This window comes from Phalaenopsis equestris, unplaced genomic scaffold, assembly GCF_001263595.1.
Source record: "Phalaenopsis equestris unplaced genomic scaffold, ASM126359v1 Scaffold000800, whole genome shotgun sequence".
NCBI lineage: Eukaryota > Viridiplantae > Streptophyta > Magnoliopsida > Asparagales > Orchidaceae > Phalaenopsis > Phalaenopsis equestris.
Window position 1 is genome coordinate 569905 of NW_018165240.1, and position 16270 is coordinate 586174.

At 33.0% G+C, this 16270-nt stretch overlaps 1 protein-coding gene across 3 annotated transcripts in view; it reads right to left on the reverse strand.

The window, feature by feature from the left end:
* Positions 1-16222, reverse strand: part of LOC110031322 (adenine phosphoribosyltransferase 1-like) — a 17576-nt gene extending 1354 nt beyond the window's left edge. Inside the window, exons 1-7 of one of the 3 annotated variants that reach the window (XM_020734469.1) lie at positions 16130-16222; positions 15958-16067; positions 15760-15870; positions 9584-9676; positions 7938-8087; positions 4226-4284; positions 1716-1939 (exon numbers count right to left, since the gene is read on the reverse strand). In XM_020734469.1, coding sequence (XP_020590128.1) covers positions 1886-1939; positions 4226-4284; positions 7938-8087; positions 9584-9676; positions 15760-15870; positions 15958-16036 — 546 coding nt within the window. In that variant the 5' untranslated portion in view covers positions 16037-16067; positions 16130-16222 and the 3' untranslated portion in view covers positions 1716-1885. Of the gene's footprint in view, positions 1-1715; positions 1940-4225; positions 4285-7937; positions 8088-9583; positions 9677-15759; positions 15871-15957 lie in introns of those variants that run through there. The other 2 variants (XM_020734468.1, XM_020734467.1) reach the window with 2 other exon arrangements.
* Positions 16223-16270: the final 48 nt, after the last annotated feature.

Here is a 16270-nt window from a genome sequence, read left to right on the forward strand (position 1 = left end):
ATATATATATAATATATATAATACCAGAGTTGGTCAAATAAAAGAAAAAGGTGAAAAGGACAAATTTTGAGCAAGTCAAATTGGATTTTTAAGCTCACTGATCGTCTCTCTGTCTCCAACTGTGCTGTTGCTGTATAATTAAGGAAGAAAAATGGCTCCGAATATTGAAATTAAATGTTTAGTTAAAATGAGTTTTACAGGCGAAAAATTATTCCGTGCGGACACCGCATGCAGAGATGCATGTGGTGTACGATCTCCACCGTCCATCATGGGTTCAGGGAGATTTTTTTTTTTTGTTTTTTTTTAAAAATTTGAAAGTGGGTTCCACCAAACCCGTGATGAAGGGTGGAGATCGGACAACGCATGCATCTTTGCATGCGGTGTCCGCACGGAATAATTTTTCTTTACAGACATACCATACAGTTCTTATTAATTTACATATCTAGCACTGAAAATTCAATATTTGTACCAGTAATGCATGTTGGCTTTTAATTAGTTAATAATAATGATATTTTATTAAAAAAAGTTTACATAATTCTCACACTTAAAATTTCATATTTACACATATATCACTTTGATACTTTAAGTTTTGTGTATGAAAACATATATTTCACATTTAAAAAGTCATAATAGTGCTAATTTTGGGATATTAAGGATTTGAGTGCTATATGTGTAAATATGAAGGTTTAGGTTTGAGATATGTAAATACATAAGAATTGTGTTCTATGTATCTAAATACCTCTACTTTTATGTGGTGTTACAATTTTGAGTGTTATATATTAATATGAAAGTTTAAGCGTTAGGACGAGACAAAACACAAGAATTGCTTAGCATGTATGTAAGTTCAAGTCCAAAAGATATTTTTTGAAAGCTTTGTATACATACTACTCAATTCTTATGTAGGGCTGTCAAAACGGCTCGCTATTCGCTAATAGCTTGTGTTCAGCTCGTTAAGAAACTCGTGCTCGGCTTGTTCGCTAAGTTAACAAACCAAACATGAACAACACAAACAAATATTTGTTTATTCATGCTCGACTTGTTTTGACTCGAAATACTCGTGTTTGATTCGTTCGATAAGTAAATGAGACGAACGAGAACAAATTTTTTTAGTTCGGTTAGTTAAACGAATCAAACATGAACAGTGATGCGTTCGTTCGTGTTCGAATCATTATTGTTAGAAATATAAAATAATTTAAAATAATTATATATTAAAAAATTTTGATATTTAAAAAAAAAATAAATTTTATAAATTATAATATATAATAAATTAATAATAATAATATATTAATGTACTATATTAATAATATACTAATATATATTATATATTTATATAACTAATATAATATATTATTTATACATTAATATTAGAGATGTCAAACTAGCTCGTTCGTTAAGAAACGAACACGAACAGTGACTTCACGAACAATTTCAAACACAAGCTTATTTCAAACATTTCAAACAAACTTATTTCAAACAAACTAAATTTAAAACGAACCGAACACGAACACAAGCTCTGTTCGTTCGTGTCCGGTTTGTTTAGACCCCCTAGTAAGGTGTTAGCTATGCAATTGCATAAGAATTGAGTGGTATGTATGTAAAACTTCCTAAATAATAAATGAATGAATCATTTATATTCAACTCTTAAATGAAAAGCTTTCTAAAGTGAAATAATAAGAATTAGCTTAAAAAATAAAATGAAATAAATTTATGCATGTAATAATAATAATAATAATAATAATAATAATAATAATAATAAGATCTGGAATGCAGACGGGGAATAATAATCATACAACAAGAAACAAAAATTAGAATCGAACACTTCATCACAATCAGTGAGGATATGTGAGAAGCTGTGTATGAATTAGCATACCGTAGTTGATTCAGGTCAAGCTCCGTTCACAAGAACAAAAAGCGGTCTCTCTCCTAATTTCTCCCGACCCTGCAGCAATTATAACAATAAGGGGAATTTACGTGCATACCACTTAATTACATATATTTAATTCTAATAAATTTAGATCATTTTTTATACAATATGCATAAGTCTTTCTACGTCTACCTCTGTCATTCTTAACATAAGTAGAATCTAAAACAGATGTGTTCCTAACCGGATCATCAGATGGTCGACGTTTATTGCGACCAAACCATCTAAGACGACTCTTTCTAAGTTTGTCCGCCACAGGAGCTACACCAACCCTATGACAGCTACACCAACCCTATGCCTATGACGGATATATTCATTTCACATTTTGTCTTTAAGTGTAAAGTCACTCATCCACTTAAGCATTCTCATCTTGGCAACACTTAATTTTATGCTTCTCTTTTCAAGGCCAACATTTTGCGCCATAGAGCATTGCAGGTCTCACAACCATCTTATAAAAATTTCTTTCAATCTAAGCGACACTTTTCTATCACACAATATGCCCGAAACATTCCTCCACTTCAACCAACTAACTTGATATCTAGTAATAACATCCCATCTATATCTATATCACCATCACTTTGAAGCTTTGAAGAATAGACTCGAGATATCTAAAGTGTTCACACCTTTTGATAATTTGATCACTCATAGTTACAACCCTGTTACCAGAGCTACTACTACTAAAATTACATTCCATGTATTCAGTTTTAGTTCTACTCAAGCGAAGGCCTTTAGACTTCAATTTAAACCTCTATAAATCAAGTTTTTTCTGAGTTTTTTCTCTAGCCTTATCCACAAGAAGGATATCATCAGCGAAAAGCTTACACTAAGGTACATCCTCCTGTAAGTGTTTAGTAAGAGCATCTATAACTAAAGCAAAAATATATAGGCTTAAAGTTGGTCCCTGATGTAATCCAACTGAAATAGGAAAATAATTGGTCAATCCGCCTGTTCAAACACAAGTAACAACTCTAGTATACATATCTTTAATGACTTGAATATGAGTCATATCAACATCTTTCTTTCTAGAACTCTCCAAAGAATATCTCTTAGAACCTTATTATAAGCTTTTTCTAAATCAATAAAAATCATATGTAAATCCTCCTTATTCTCTTCGTACTTCTCTATCAAACCTATCAATAAATCTATAGCTTCCATAGTAGACTTGCCCGGTATAAATCCAAACTGATTATGAGAAATCTTTGTAATACGTCTTAACTTATGTTCAATTACCATCTCCCATAATTTTAAAGTATGACACATCAACTTAATTACTCTACAATTTACACACTCTCATGTAAATGCCTCAAATTAAAATTTACACAGTACCAAGTAACTTAACAAAACAATGTAATGCATAAAGATATTTGTTGGGAAATTACAACAAAATAGTAAATTATCAAGACACAATTTGTGTTTTTGAGATGTTTCATATCACGTCATATTTTCAAATCACATAATAATGTATTTCATGCCATGGTTAAATATTGGAAGCTCTCCTTAAAAATGGGTCAGAATATTTGGACATAATTTTTTCTGTAAATACATTGTATGTTAAATTATGTTTGTTATAGAGATTTCTTCTTCCTCTTCTTCTCTTATTTTTTGAGTCACAATTTATGTCGCTTCCTCAAAATAGATGTCTAATTTTCCAAATTATAGTTCTGTCCCTGCCACTATTCTGTGCTGACACTTGGCAAAGAATATTAAAAAAAGGGGCGTTTACATACATACCACCTAATTCTTATTTATTTTCATATCTAACATCTAGTTTAATATATATATATATATATATATATATGTAAAAATTGAAGTTTATGTGTTCTACATGTAAATACATAGAAATTGAGTGTTATGTATGCAAATCTTCCTCAAAAATGAAGATATCTGCCAAACATATAAAGTTACCCCATAATTTAACAGATGGAGTTGTAGGATCCCAGTAGTTTGATTCATTTTGGAAGGTTGGATTCAATCCACATTCAAAATTGGTGTAATTTGAAAAATCACAATGGATTAAATTTAGAAAATGAAGATTTTCTTTTCACTAATTTTTAAGTGTGAAACTATATCCTAATTTTTGAAGGAATTTTGAGGAGATTTACAAAGCCAAGGTCTTAACAAACTTAATTTTTTTTATTAAAACAAGATATCAAACTTCAAAAAACCAAAATAGCACCAACATAAAATTTACAAAAGATAAAGTACTAGAGTGCTTCAATGTTGGCATCGTAAACCTAACAAAGCAGCAGCCCAAATAAGTTCAGATTACTGAGTTTCGTACAGAAAGTGAAGTAAATTGCTTACCTTCAGCTCTGGTAGCTCAATGACGCAAGCACATTCAACCACCTCTGCGCCGACACGTTCTGGAAGAACAATCAAATTGGAGTAAATTTCACCAATGCCATATAAACAGTGCATTAAAAAAGAGAAATTTATGTAGAACTGTGTGCTATGATGTAAATGCACCAAAGAAGGTAAATTTACATATTTGAGCATACAATTCTTATGTATTTACATATCTCACACCTAAACTTTTATATTTAAGTACATAACACTTTGGTGCTTTAAATGGATGCATGAAAAGGTGTATTGCACTTTTAAAAGTGATAGTACCTTTTTTTTTTGAAATGGTATAATAGTAACATTTTTTACGTGATATTACAAAGCTGAGTGCTATATGAGTAAATATGAAAGTTTAGGTGGGAGATCTGTAAATACATAAGAATTGTGTGCTATTTATGTAAAAATAACAGGATTGTGCATTACATTCATATCAATTTTATGAATAACATAGATTTCCCACAGACTACTGCAGAAATGTGATTCCTAAAATCTGCTCATCTTTCTCAAGTTATTAGCTTTCACCATTTCATTATCATTATCAGCAGACTTATCTCTTCTATTTGGGTTCCGCAATCTTTACCATTTAAGCACTTCAAATATGAAAAGATAATATTCTATAAATTACACAGAATTGCCAAATGCTTAATAAAACAAAATTGCAGAGCGCAATAAAAATGGTAGAATATAAATACATAAGTCCCAAATAAACTTGTTAACATGACTGGAAACAGTGGCCAATCCTAACAAAATTCAGCTTGCAAATTCATCTTCTACATTCAAGATAATTAAACTTCAGCTGAGTTTTTGTTATTTCAAAACATGCTAACTTTGCCCTACCCATACCTTTCTTAAAAAGGCAACTACATCTACTTGTCCAAAGCCTAGGAGGGACAACAACTGGATATAAAATGAAAAAAAATTAATAATAATAATATTAACAAAATAAAATAAACAAGTATAGAAGCTGCAAGGTTTCTAGCGATGTATGCTCTTAAGTATGGATGCTATTAGACTTTATCTGATTTTAAGATTTGTTTAATTATTGGGTCTGTGGCAGAGAAGTCAGTCTTGTTGATAAACGCGCACAAAGCTTATGCAGTTCATTTAGCATTCAGTTGTTATAGAGGTGGTAACAGGCATACCCATTTAGCAGCATTTGCAATTTTGTTGAATCTAATTGCCAAAATCTAATTTAAGTGTCGCTGAGATGAGAATGTTTAGGTGGATGAGTGGCTTTACACTTAGAGATAAAATGTAAAACGAATATATCCGTGACAGGGTTGGCATAGCTCCGATGGCAGAAAAAATTAGATAGAGTCGTCATAGATGATTTGGTCACATTAAACATCGACCATCTGATGACCCAATTACTAGTATAGATGTTTTAGATTGGACTTATGTTAAGAAAGGTAGAGATATAACGAAAAAGACTTCGGCATGTTGTACAAAAAATTATCTTAATTTATTAGAATTAAATGAAAATATGACACTCAATAAAACGGAATGAAGAAAATTGATTTATGTAGCCGACTCCACTTAGTTGGATAAAGGCTTGTTGTTGTTGCTGTAATTGCTTAAATCAGCATATATTTGTAATTTCAATTGTATGGACTATGAGACAGCCAATTCTATAGATTGATGCTTCTAAGTATCAAAATCTAAGGCATGTAAAAGAAACTTGAGCTTAATAAAAAATGTTAGTACCCTTTAATCTGATGTGTGCTTCGTTGAATAATGATTTCTTCAAGTGTGGTGCAAGTGTGACTACCAATTTCTTAGGGAGGTCATTCTTTATATCAGCAGAGGTCTGAATTTTGTATTGTCGTATTTTATTTTTCCTATTTAATTTAAGCTTAATTTTGGTTGGGTCTTATAATTGCTGGAAAATTTTCAATGGTGAAAATTTATTTTTAGAAATTTCTCACAGAATTTTTTTATTCAATCCATCTTTAAATTATCATCTGGAAATAATCTTTTGTATAATGTAAACAGATAGTATTTACATAGTGAAATTTAACTAATAATTTGTTTCATTTCATTTGTATAGAATTCCAAGACCCGAAAGATTTAATACATCATAGAGACAGATGAAGAAAATCTTTTAGTGGCAAAGAAAATCATTACAAGTCCGCATGGATAACTATTTTAATAAATGACAATCAATGGAATTCTGGAAAAGGTGTGAAAATTAAATGTCCTAAATATCATATACAGATACATATGGTTATGCACTCCAGAATTGCTACACAGCTTAATTAAATCTCTATAAAGTAAATTTTAAATTAGATGAATCAATTTATAGAAAACACACATGAAAAAATCATAAATTTAGGGGTCGATTGGGATCACTTCTAATTTTTAATTTTTTATTGTTATATTATCTTGTTCCTATTTTTGTTTGACTAAAACATAGTTGATATTTTACAATATGTTGAGTTACTTTTAAAAATACACGACAATTTTTAAATACTTAAAATATTTTAAAAAATAAGTTAATTTGTTTTTCATATATATATATGTTAAAAATGCATTAAACAAAAAAGTTTTTAAAATAAAAGCAAAAATAAAAAAATAAAAGTGAACAAGCCCTTAGAAAATTGGCATTTGGCAAAGCTTGAGAGAAAAAAGGATCAAGCTAGAGGTCAAATTCAAAGGGAAAAATCTTTTTGCAAGAAACGAACGTGTTGGAAACATAGTCCAACACAGTTTTATTTCTTCAAGTTAATGGCCATAAAATAAATATTATGTCTGTCCTGCCGGTGGAATTGTAGAAGAAAAAAATTGAAGTATAGAAAGGCACCGGCAACGCATAAAAATGCATAATATGAAAGACTTGCACGCCAAATTTCCACAAGTACATCTACTTGCAAATAACAAGAAAGCACTACAGTTACAATTGTATTTCATCATGATCGTGTATATTTATAAGTTTCATTTACACATCTACAGTTGCAAAGCTAATTACCACATGGGCTAGAATTATCAGTAAATGATTTTTAATAAGCATATGGTCAATATAATTGTCCTACATTATTTTGAAAATTTTTCACACCGCAACAGACATCCAGAATATAATTTTTTACTAGGCTAAAAAAGGTCATTTGTATAAATTAGACACCAAAGAGTGCTTTCGCCCAAAAAATGCAGATGCTGCTTAGCATGATATTGAAAATATTAAGGAAGATTTACATACGTACCACTCAATTCCTATGTATTTACATATCTACCACCAAAACTTCAATTTTACATGCATGCCACCTTACCTAGACACCAAAGACATCCAGAATATAATTTTTACTAGGCTAAAAAAGGTCATTTGTATAAATTAGATACCACAGACTGCTTTCGCCCAAAAAATGCAGATGCTGATTAGCATGATATTGAAAATATTAAGGAAGATTTACATACGTACCACTCAATTCCTATGTATTTACATATCTAACACCAAAACTTCAATTTTACATGCATGCCACCTTACCTATCCATTAAAAGGTGCATTTAACATTTTATAAGTTAAAATGGTGCTGTTTTTATGTGACATGAAATATTTGGGTGGTATTAATGTAAAAAAAGTAAAGTTTAGGTGTTAGATATATAAAACCATAGAAATTGGGTGGCATGTATGTAAATGCCCCAATATTAATGCATCTCAGAATGAAGATGGGTACAGTACCAAGTAGCTTGATTGCAGCACATAAGGTCCCTCCGGTTGCAATAAGATCATCAATTACAACAGCCCGATCATCAGGCTGAACGGCACCGACATGCATCTCGATTTTATCTGTGCCATATTCAAGTAAGTACTCCTCTGAAATGACTTCACCTGTGAAAAACATGAAAATGATAAAAAATTAGGTTAATTTTCCACATCATTAAGAGCCCTGAATTTAGAAGAATGGACGTCTTTAGTAAAATAAGACTAGTTCCATGTTGGTTCATATAAGATGAACCAAAACTAGAAGCTCTCCATCAAAATTTCAAAACAGTAAGTTTCGGAAAAACAGAAGGATTTCTTTAAATTTTGTGACATGATTTTTGAATGAGCATATCTAAATTTTATTTAAATGTGGCGATCAAACTATAGTGAATCATTGAAAACTCTAATGTATAAGATAAAGGGAAAATAGAATAAAGATTGAAAAGTAAATAAAAAAATCAAATAATTTAAACACCACCAAACAAGTCTTGCTTCATTGCTATGGCAAATAGCAGATCCAAAACTGCATCAAGGTTGAAATTTTATGTAATCCATAAAGAAAGGCAAAGCAACCTCTTTGTTGACATCCGTTACTGTTTCAATAGTTGAATCAAGTAGATGTTTGAAGGACGAATGTCCAAAAATATGAAGCAGCAATAATTAAACTTGAATAAGATCAACCACCGTCAAAATCATTCAAACATTCATAAAATAGATGACACCACGATACCGGTGTCAACCCAAACTATTAGATATCTAAATAATGTTGTTGAAACTCAAAAGTGATTACAAACAAAGACTCTTGAAATACGAAAATGACGACACAAATATAAAAGTCCCCCTAGGGAGAGAATCGACGGAGGTGGACTACATGTCGAGGTAGTGGAAAAGGAGCAGAGAGGCTTAACGGCAGTGAGGGGAAGGTGGTTGGGTGGCAGGGCAGCAAGCTGGAAGCAGTGGAGGGGCGGCAGCAAGCTGGAATTGGGTGGGGCTGGCTGAACAGCAAATGGGGGATTGCAGGAGGGTGTTGGGATGGCTGGGTCAGCCATGGCAGCAATAAGGAGGGCTGGAATCGCGGAAAGGCAATGCGTGGGCTGTCCTCGCGATGAAGACAGAAAGGAGAAGGGTTGGCAGGCGGACAGCAGTTTGGGAGGCGGACAGCAGTTTGGGAGGCGAAAATACTATTTTGTGTTTCTACTGTAATGTGGCTGTTTTCTGGTGTTTGCAGTAAATACTCCTACCAACTATCCTGCTACACCTAGCAGATCTCCACGCCTTTGGAATACAACCTCAGAGGTGTTTGCTTGCGTCATTAGTGCTTGCGTTGATATTTTCTGTTGCATTGTATTGTAACCCTATTTCCCTATTCATAAAAGTTTTCTTTTGTGTTTCTACTGTTTTCCCTACTAGTTCCTGTATCACTACTCATACTAGTTAAGGTATAGGTAAAAACTGTTTCAACAAAGCACATAAATGAACTCGACTTAGCAAAAGCGCAGGGGCACTTCAAAGAAAAAATGAGAAATTTATAGTGAAATACTTCCCTTACCGTACATCCATATATATATATATAAATTCTATAATGCTCCTAACAAATAAAATTAAAAGAGTGAAGCTTTTACCTGGTAACTTCTTTGGTTTTCTCAAAGGTACAAACTTTGCTCCAATAGCCAGCGCAATTGGCGGGCCAAAGATAAAGCCTCTTGCTTCAACACCTGCACACGTCCTATAATCACAATGCGGAAAAGTTGCACTAAATGGATGACACACAGCACTATTCACTGTGCAATTATGAGGAATTTAGAGCAATAAACTACTTGACACTATAAGTTCTAGAGTTTCTAATACAACTAAATGACCTAATTAATATAAATCACACAATTATATTGAAATTTGCGGTTGCAAAAAACCACTAATTAAAACAAACATTTGTTTTCTTCAAGGTAAAAAAAAAATCCACCACCAACTGAAATTTAAATAGTTTTTTGAAATAAAGAAATTCTTCGATAAATTTGAAGCCACCAAAAAACATAATTCAATTGGAATTCATATGCAAATTAGAAAACTAGTAAATAATTTTTCTAAAATCAATCATGCCAGAAAAAACTACAATCAAATTACAATGTTGATTAAGGGGAACAATGTAAGAATCAGCAAAAACAAAATCTAGCTCTGATACCAATACAAGTGGATGATTTCCAATGGACCTTGTTTGTCAAGCTTACATCGCACTCTAAGGGATCAACATCCAACCGAGCACATGAGAATAAAAGAAATAAAATAACAAGCATTTATCCCACTAAAAGGGGTTGCTTACATGAATCCTTTTTCTCCATAGTGTCCTATTAAGTGTTATAGTTTCATTTAATTCTAACAAACTAAGATCATTTATTACACAATATGCCGAAGTCTTTTTAAGTCTACCTCTACCTTTGTTAACATAAGTCAAATCTAAAACATCTACTCTCCTAACTGAGTCATCAGATATGACCAAACATCTAAGGAGACTGTAATCTTGTCTGCCATTGGAGTTCTCCAATGTGGGCTCCAAAAATTCAGGACCGCTCCTCGAGAGACTCTCTGCGTTTTATTTTATTTTTTATTAACTGAGAGAGTTTCAGAGAGTTTTTTAGAAGGCATGTTGGATTGCAGATAAGACACTACCTAGAGATTTCTCCCTCATTTTGCGATGACTTTTTGATATGGGGTTTAAGGTTTCCCATAGGCGTTGTAGCTAAGGCATTACCCAAAGATTTCTCTCTCATTTTGAGATGACTTTTTGATCTGGGGTTCAAGGTTTCCCATAGAAACAAGCCCCATAGTTAATTACCCTTCCCGAGAATGGGAGAGCACTGTCGATTAAGACTAATCCTTACGAATTGAATATTCAATATATAATAGCAACATACTTAAAATTTTAAATTATAAAATTTATTACTTAAAGCTTAAAGAGGGTTGTGGGGGAATGAAGATGAAACTCGATCAATATCTCATGCTTCCGTCATCCCAGACCGTCATGGTTTCTAGTCTACTTAATCAGAGGAGGTAGTCAACACAACCCGACAGAAGGATTCTTGTCAGTAGCAATTGGTTGTGTCGTCCAAGAGATCCTTATAGATCTGGAGTTGATATTTATCTAAAAGGGCAAATTTAAGTCAACCTTAACTAACGGAAGAATTTGTGTCAATCAATTGTACCATAATGATTCACAAGTCAAAGGGTAGAAAGCCGTTGGGGGAACATATGGGTTGCGGTCGTGACTGTAATATAAAATTGTCATTGGCAGCAACCCCCCGATCAGAGGGCTCTGATCATAGCCGTTATTTTGTGGTGTCATTTGGCAACAGAAACATGTGGACAGAAGACTCGGGTCATATCCTTATTGACAAGCAATTACTTTAATTGTGAATATATTGATACATTTGATATGACATTCGCTCTTTAAGAGTTGAAATTAGTCAAGAATTTGTCACACTTGACAAACTGTTGCAGGTGGTGGATGAGATTTGTTTTAAGCCTTTTAAGTGATTTATTTTTATTGAACATTTTAATTGATTACTTTAAAAATCTTAATTTATAAGATTGATCCATCAGGTTGACATATTCAATCAACGCGGCCATCATTAAGGGTTTCAACATTTAAAATATTTATATTTGAAAGGGTAATTAATTTAATAAGTTTAGACTTTTAAGTTATAAGTCCCGTCGACTCTTATTCTTACAAGGATGATCAGACTAATTTGGTGATTTGGACTTGTGAATTCTTATTTCAGGATTTGGACGTTTATTTTAAAACTACTAGACTCATCAACTCCAGTCTTTGCTAAAATAATGATCAGACTAGTGAGGTAGAGCTTACAACCTTATCCTATAAACAAGGCGACCCGATTAGCACGAGCAACATTCTCGAACCTCGTATTTAAACATTAAGTATTTTGGTTAGAGCATATGACTCTTAACTTTATACGTTAATACACTTATAAGCATTTTGCATTTTTTGAGTGACTTAAATGCTAATTTAAAATATGTGTTTGATAGACAATTTGTTCCCTAAATGGGCATGTGCAACAATTTGAAATCATGAATAGCTCATTTATTGAGTGTATCCAAGATTTAACTCATGCAAATTCTAAATTACTTTCATAGATCTCCAAGTGTTGCATTTCACATTTGATTTAGAAAACATTCCTGAAATTTATAAGACTTGAAATTATTCAAATTTTGACATATTTAAAAAAAACTCATTTATATGAACACAAATATTTTTGTGGTGGATGTGTTAAGATAAAAGAACAATGTCAGCTTACAACATACTCAGGCCACTTAAGGTTTGTGGTGGATGTGCTAAGATTAGGTTACATATGCTTGATAGACATTTTGGGAAGTTGATGTCACGGATGGACTCTTCCATCATGACTTGTCACATTGAAAGGAAGTATAGTGTAGATTTTTCTTTTATCAATAATCTTGGCTAGTCAACTTTTGATTAGAAAGATAAGTATCGAATAAGATTAAATATTCTTTCTTTTAACCTTTTAGTCTTGTTTTCACCATATAATAGCTTAGTGTAGATTATTGTTTTTTTTTCTGATGAATGTCAAACTACAAAGTTCCAAACAACTATTATGCATAATAGATGATAAGTACTAATCACGCAGAAAAGAAAAAAAATTATGAGTGCTAAACAAATGGAGGGAAAAAAATGAAATGAGAGAACACGTGCCACCTGAGAGAAGTCGAGCAAGGTTATATAAAAAATGACACGTACACTTATAATCCAACCATATTCAAATGGTGATAGTTTTCCCTGAGTAATTCCATGGATAAGATAATGAAATCATTGTGGTGGCCAAATAAGTCATAGCAAGTACTAGAGCAATATGAGTAGATTAGCTATGAGAATTGAATTGCTAGGAAGAAAGCCAAATAGATTGATCGATGATGAGAAGCGCATCGGCATATTTATCAAGGTTTTTAAATTTTTAATTATTGATGAAATGGAAATTGAGGTTAAGGCAATATTTTGTATTTAGCTTTGAAGAAAGGGCAACTTTCTTTTCCTTTGTGATTAATTTCAGCTAAATGTTCACAGCATACATAGGTTTCTTTAAAAGACATGTTCTCATGGAAAAAAAATTGATGTTAGAGAAGAGGTAGAATAGGACTAAATAGAGATCGTTGATATCTAGCTTCTACTCAAACATGCTTATTTTGAAAAAAAATGCTAGGCTAAAAGATGAGTAAAAACTTCATGATAGCTTCTCAATATTACCAAGAAACTTGAAGAGGAATTAGGAATAACATTATTATAGCAAGAATGAAACTTATCAAATCTAAACGATCAAGGGAATACCGGGCAATTGTTGATAAAAGATCCTCATAAAATATTTCAAGAGTTTTGCTAATCATAGAATACATTATAAAAGAAAAGATTTCTAATGAAATAAGTTCTTTGAATATTGCATTCATGATAAGAAGATGCAAAAATATGCATTAAAGTTAGAGATAACATGCTTGGCTATGTAAAACATTTATATACTTCTCCTTACTTTAAAATAGGAGTGCAATCTTGAGATCCAAGAGGATTAGGTATGATTTGACACTTATGTAAGTATTTCGGAAGCCGGGAATATTAGAAAGAATGCTTTCCACGATTGTTCAGCCTTGATTATCGACAGGAAAACTTGGAATCTCTATGCAATAAAACTTCTATCATTGTACATAATTTGTTGGTTGATTGATACTGGGACATTTCACGTTGGTCTTATGATTTTGGTGCTCAAGTGTCAGAGAAGTCCACTCATAAACTAAGACATGGTTGCCAACTAAGAAGTTTGGGATGAACATTATAACAAGAAAGACTTATTTTGAAGGTGATCCGATTGCTGATGTTGGTGCTAGTCACTTTGGTGAGTCCTCTTGGTTGTGTTACAATCGCCATCATGCTTGTTTGGCCAATTATGTTGATTATGCTGCAAATCTTAATTTGCTTCAAAATAACAATTCTTTAAGGTTGAAGCCTTAGAATTATTGTATTCTTTCACATTAATATGGATATTAGTGAGTTCTAATAACTTATCCAATGATTTCTCATGTCAAAAACACAACGAATATCTAAACCACTTCTAAGGCACTAAATGAGTGCAACATCTCATGCTCAAATTAAGTAATGAAGTGATGAAGGGACTTGTTTGGCTCTTACCTCAAGTTTAGATAGAGCCTATAAGCTCTTTAGAAAACTTTCACACTAGAAATCATGTAAAATAAAGTTGTGTAAATTCTAAGGAGAAATTTATGTTCCCACGAGAAAGTCACAAGAACCACTATGATATTGCGAACTTGAGTTCTTCAAGAGTGGGCATTTTATCATGCCACTGATAGCGAGAAGATTGTTTGAACTGGAAAACATGGTTGGTTGAGTCTACCTTGCCTCAACAAGCTTTGCTTTGAAAATCAACATCATGAAATTTGATGGAGGTTGACTTTCTATGACTTGAACAAAAAAGGAACTATTGGGCCAAATAAAGAGTTTCTTAGGGATGATGAGATAATGTTGTTCTTTCTTTGTTGAAGTTACAAAATTCGACCAATGGACTTCGAAGTAGGAATATAGAAACTATAAGATTTTCAATGATGCCAAAAGATGATTGAGTTGTGTTCTTAGAGAAAATGGATATAATGAGCAGTTTTCTGGAAATGCTCTGAAATTTATTGACTCATTCTTAGTAGATGATCTTCAATTTGCTTAACTTGGTAGATAGTTACAAAATTTTGTTTCTCTACACATGCACCTCTTTGCTTCATACACTTCATGGCTTATTATATTATCCTAAGCATCATCCAGGTACACGACCTCTTAGAAAATGTTGGATTCAAATATATTTTGTGAATGAAACCAAAACCCCTCCAAACAAAAGCATATCCAACCTAAAGAAAAAAAAAATTGAAAAAGCAAAAAGTGGAGAGAAGCTTCTCTATCTAGAATATATAATTTATGTGACGAGTAAATCAGAATATGAAAGAAAGTGTTGAGCTCATCCTTTAACCCCCTATTTATAGTTTTATGTTAAAGTTCAGATCTGCAATAATGGATACATTTGAGTAATACAAAAAAAAAATTTATATAACAAAACTTAACTATGATTGCTATAAAAATATATCAAAAACATGTTGGCTGAAAGTTTCAAAGTACTTGGGCAACTCTTGATGAGTTTCCAAGTTAAGGATGAGTTCTTGAGAAAGCATGTGCTCTGGTGAATTCTCTATTTAGTTATCTTGGTGAGTTCATTTTGAGGGCAAGCAACTTTGGAGGATTTAGTGAATTCAATTGCTAAATTCTCTTGATTAGTTCTCTTCATTTAGACTACTTCAAGTTTCGGGCAACTCTAACATACTCAAGGGAAAGTTGATTGGCAACTTTATAAGAATGCCTCTTTTGGCAAGTTAAAGCTTTTAGAGAACAAATTCAAGGCTTCCCAGCTTCTTAACTTGGTTCGTGCTAGCAAAATGATTTGATTGATTTAACCGAGACAAGCAACCCGAGGCTACTGGTTGAGAGTTTAGGTTTTCAACCAAGAGGTCCTGTATACACGGCCATTCATATATGGTGCATGAATGTTCGTAAAATTCGCTAAAATGTCCTAAAACAACATTTACCATGATCTTCAATCCCACCCCTCAAAAGCAAAGTAACTCTTAAATCATACCCCAGCAAAGCATCATCGTTCAAGCCTAAACGAAATCTCAAAAAAAGAACAGTAAAAGAAGAAATTCATCAGCAACAAATCAAAAAAATTACCCGCGACAACAGAAATCCGCTGATCCCTATACCTCTCCACGAACAAGTCCACAGCATCCCGAAACGCCTTGGGATCAAGCAGCAGTGTCGTGATATCATGAAACATAACCCCTACATCCCAACCAAAAAACACTCATCAAAACCGAAATCAAACCACCCAAACCAAAACCTTCACAATCCACTCAGAAATGTAATTACCTGGCTTGGGAAAGTTTGGGATCACGCGGATCGACGATGCAACTCTCGCTATACGGTTCTTCTCTTCTAAAGACGCCATTATCCTAGTTGCGCCGCCGGGGAAACTCCTCCTGCGACGGAGTGTAAGAGAAAGGGGACGAGGAAGGCTACAGAGAGCGAGCGAGAGATTTACAGGATATGGAAACGATGAGCTCGACATGCGCCGTCGATGTGAGCTCCGGCAGCTCCCTCAATGGCGTAACCACCACGCTCGTTTATATAGCTCACCCTGCACGCGTGGGAGCCACTTAGGTGAAAATGACTTCATAGAAAG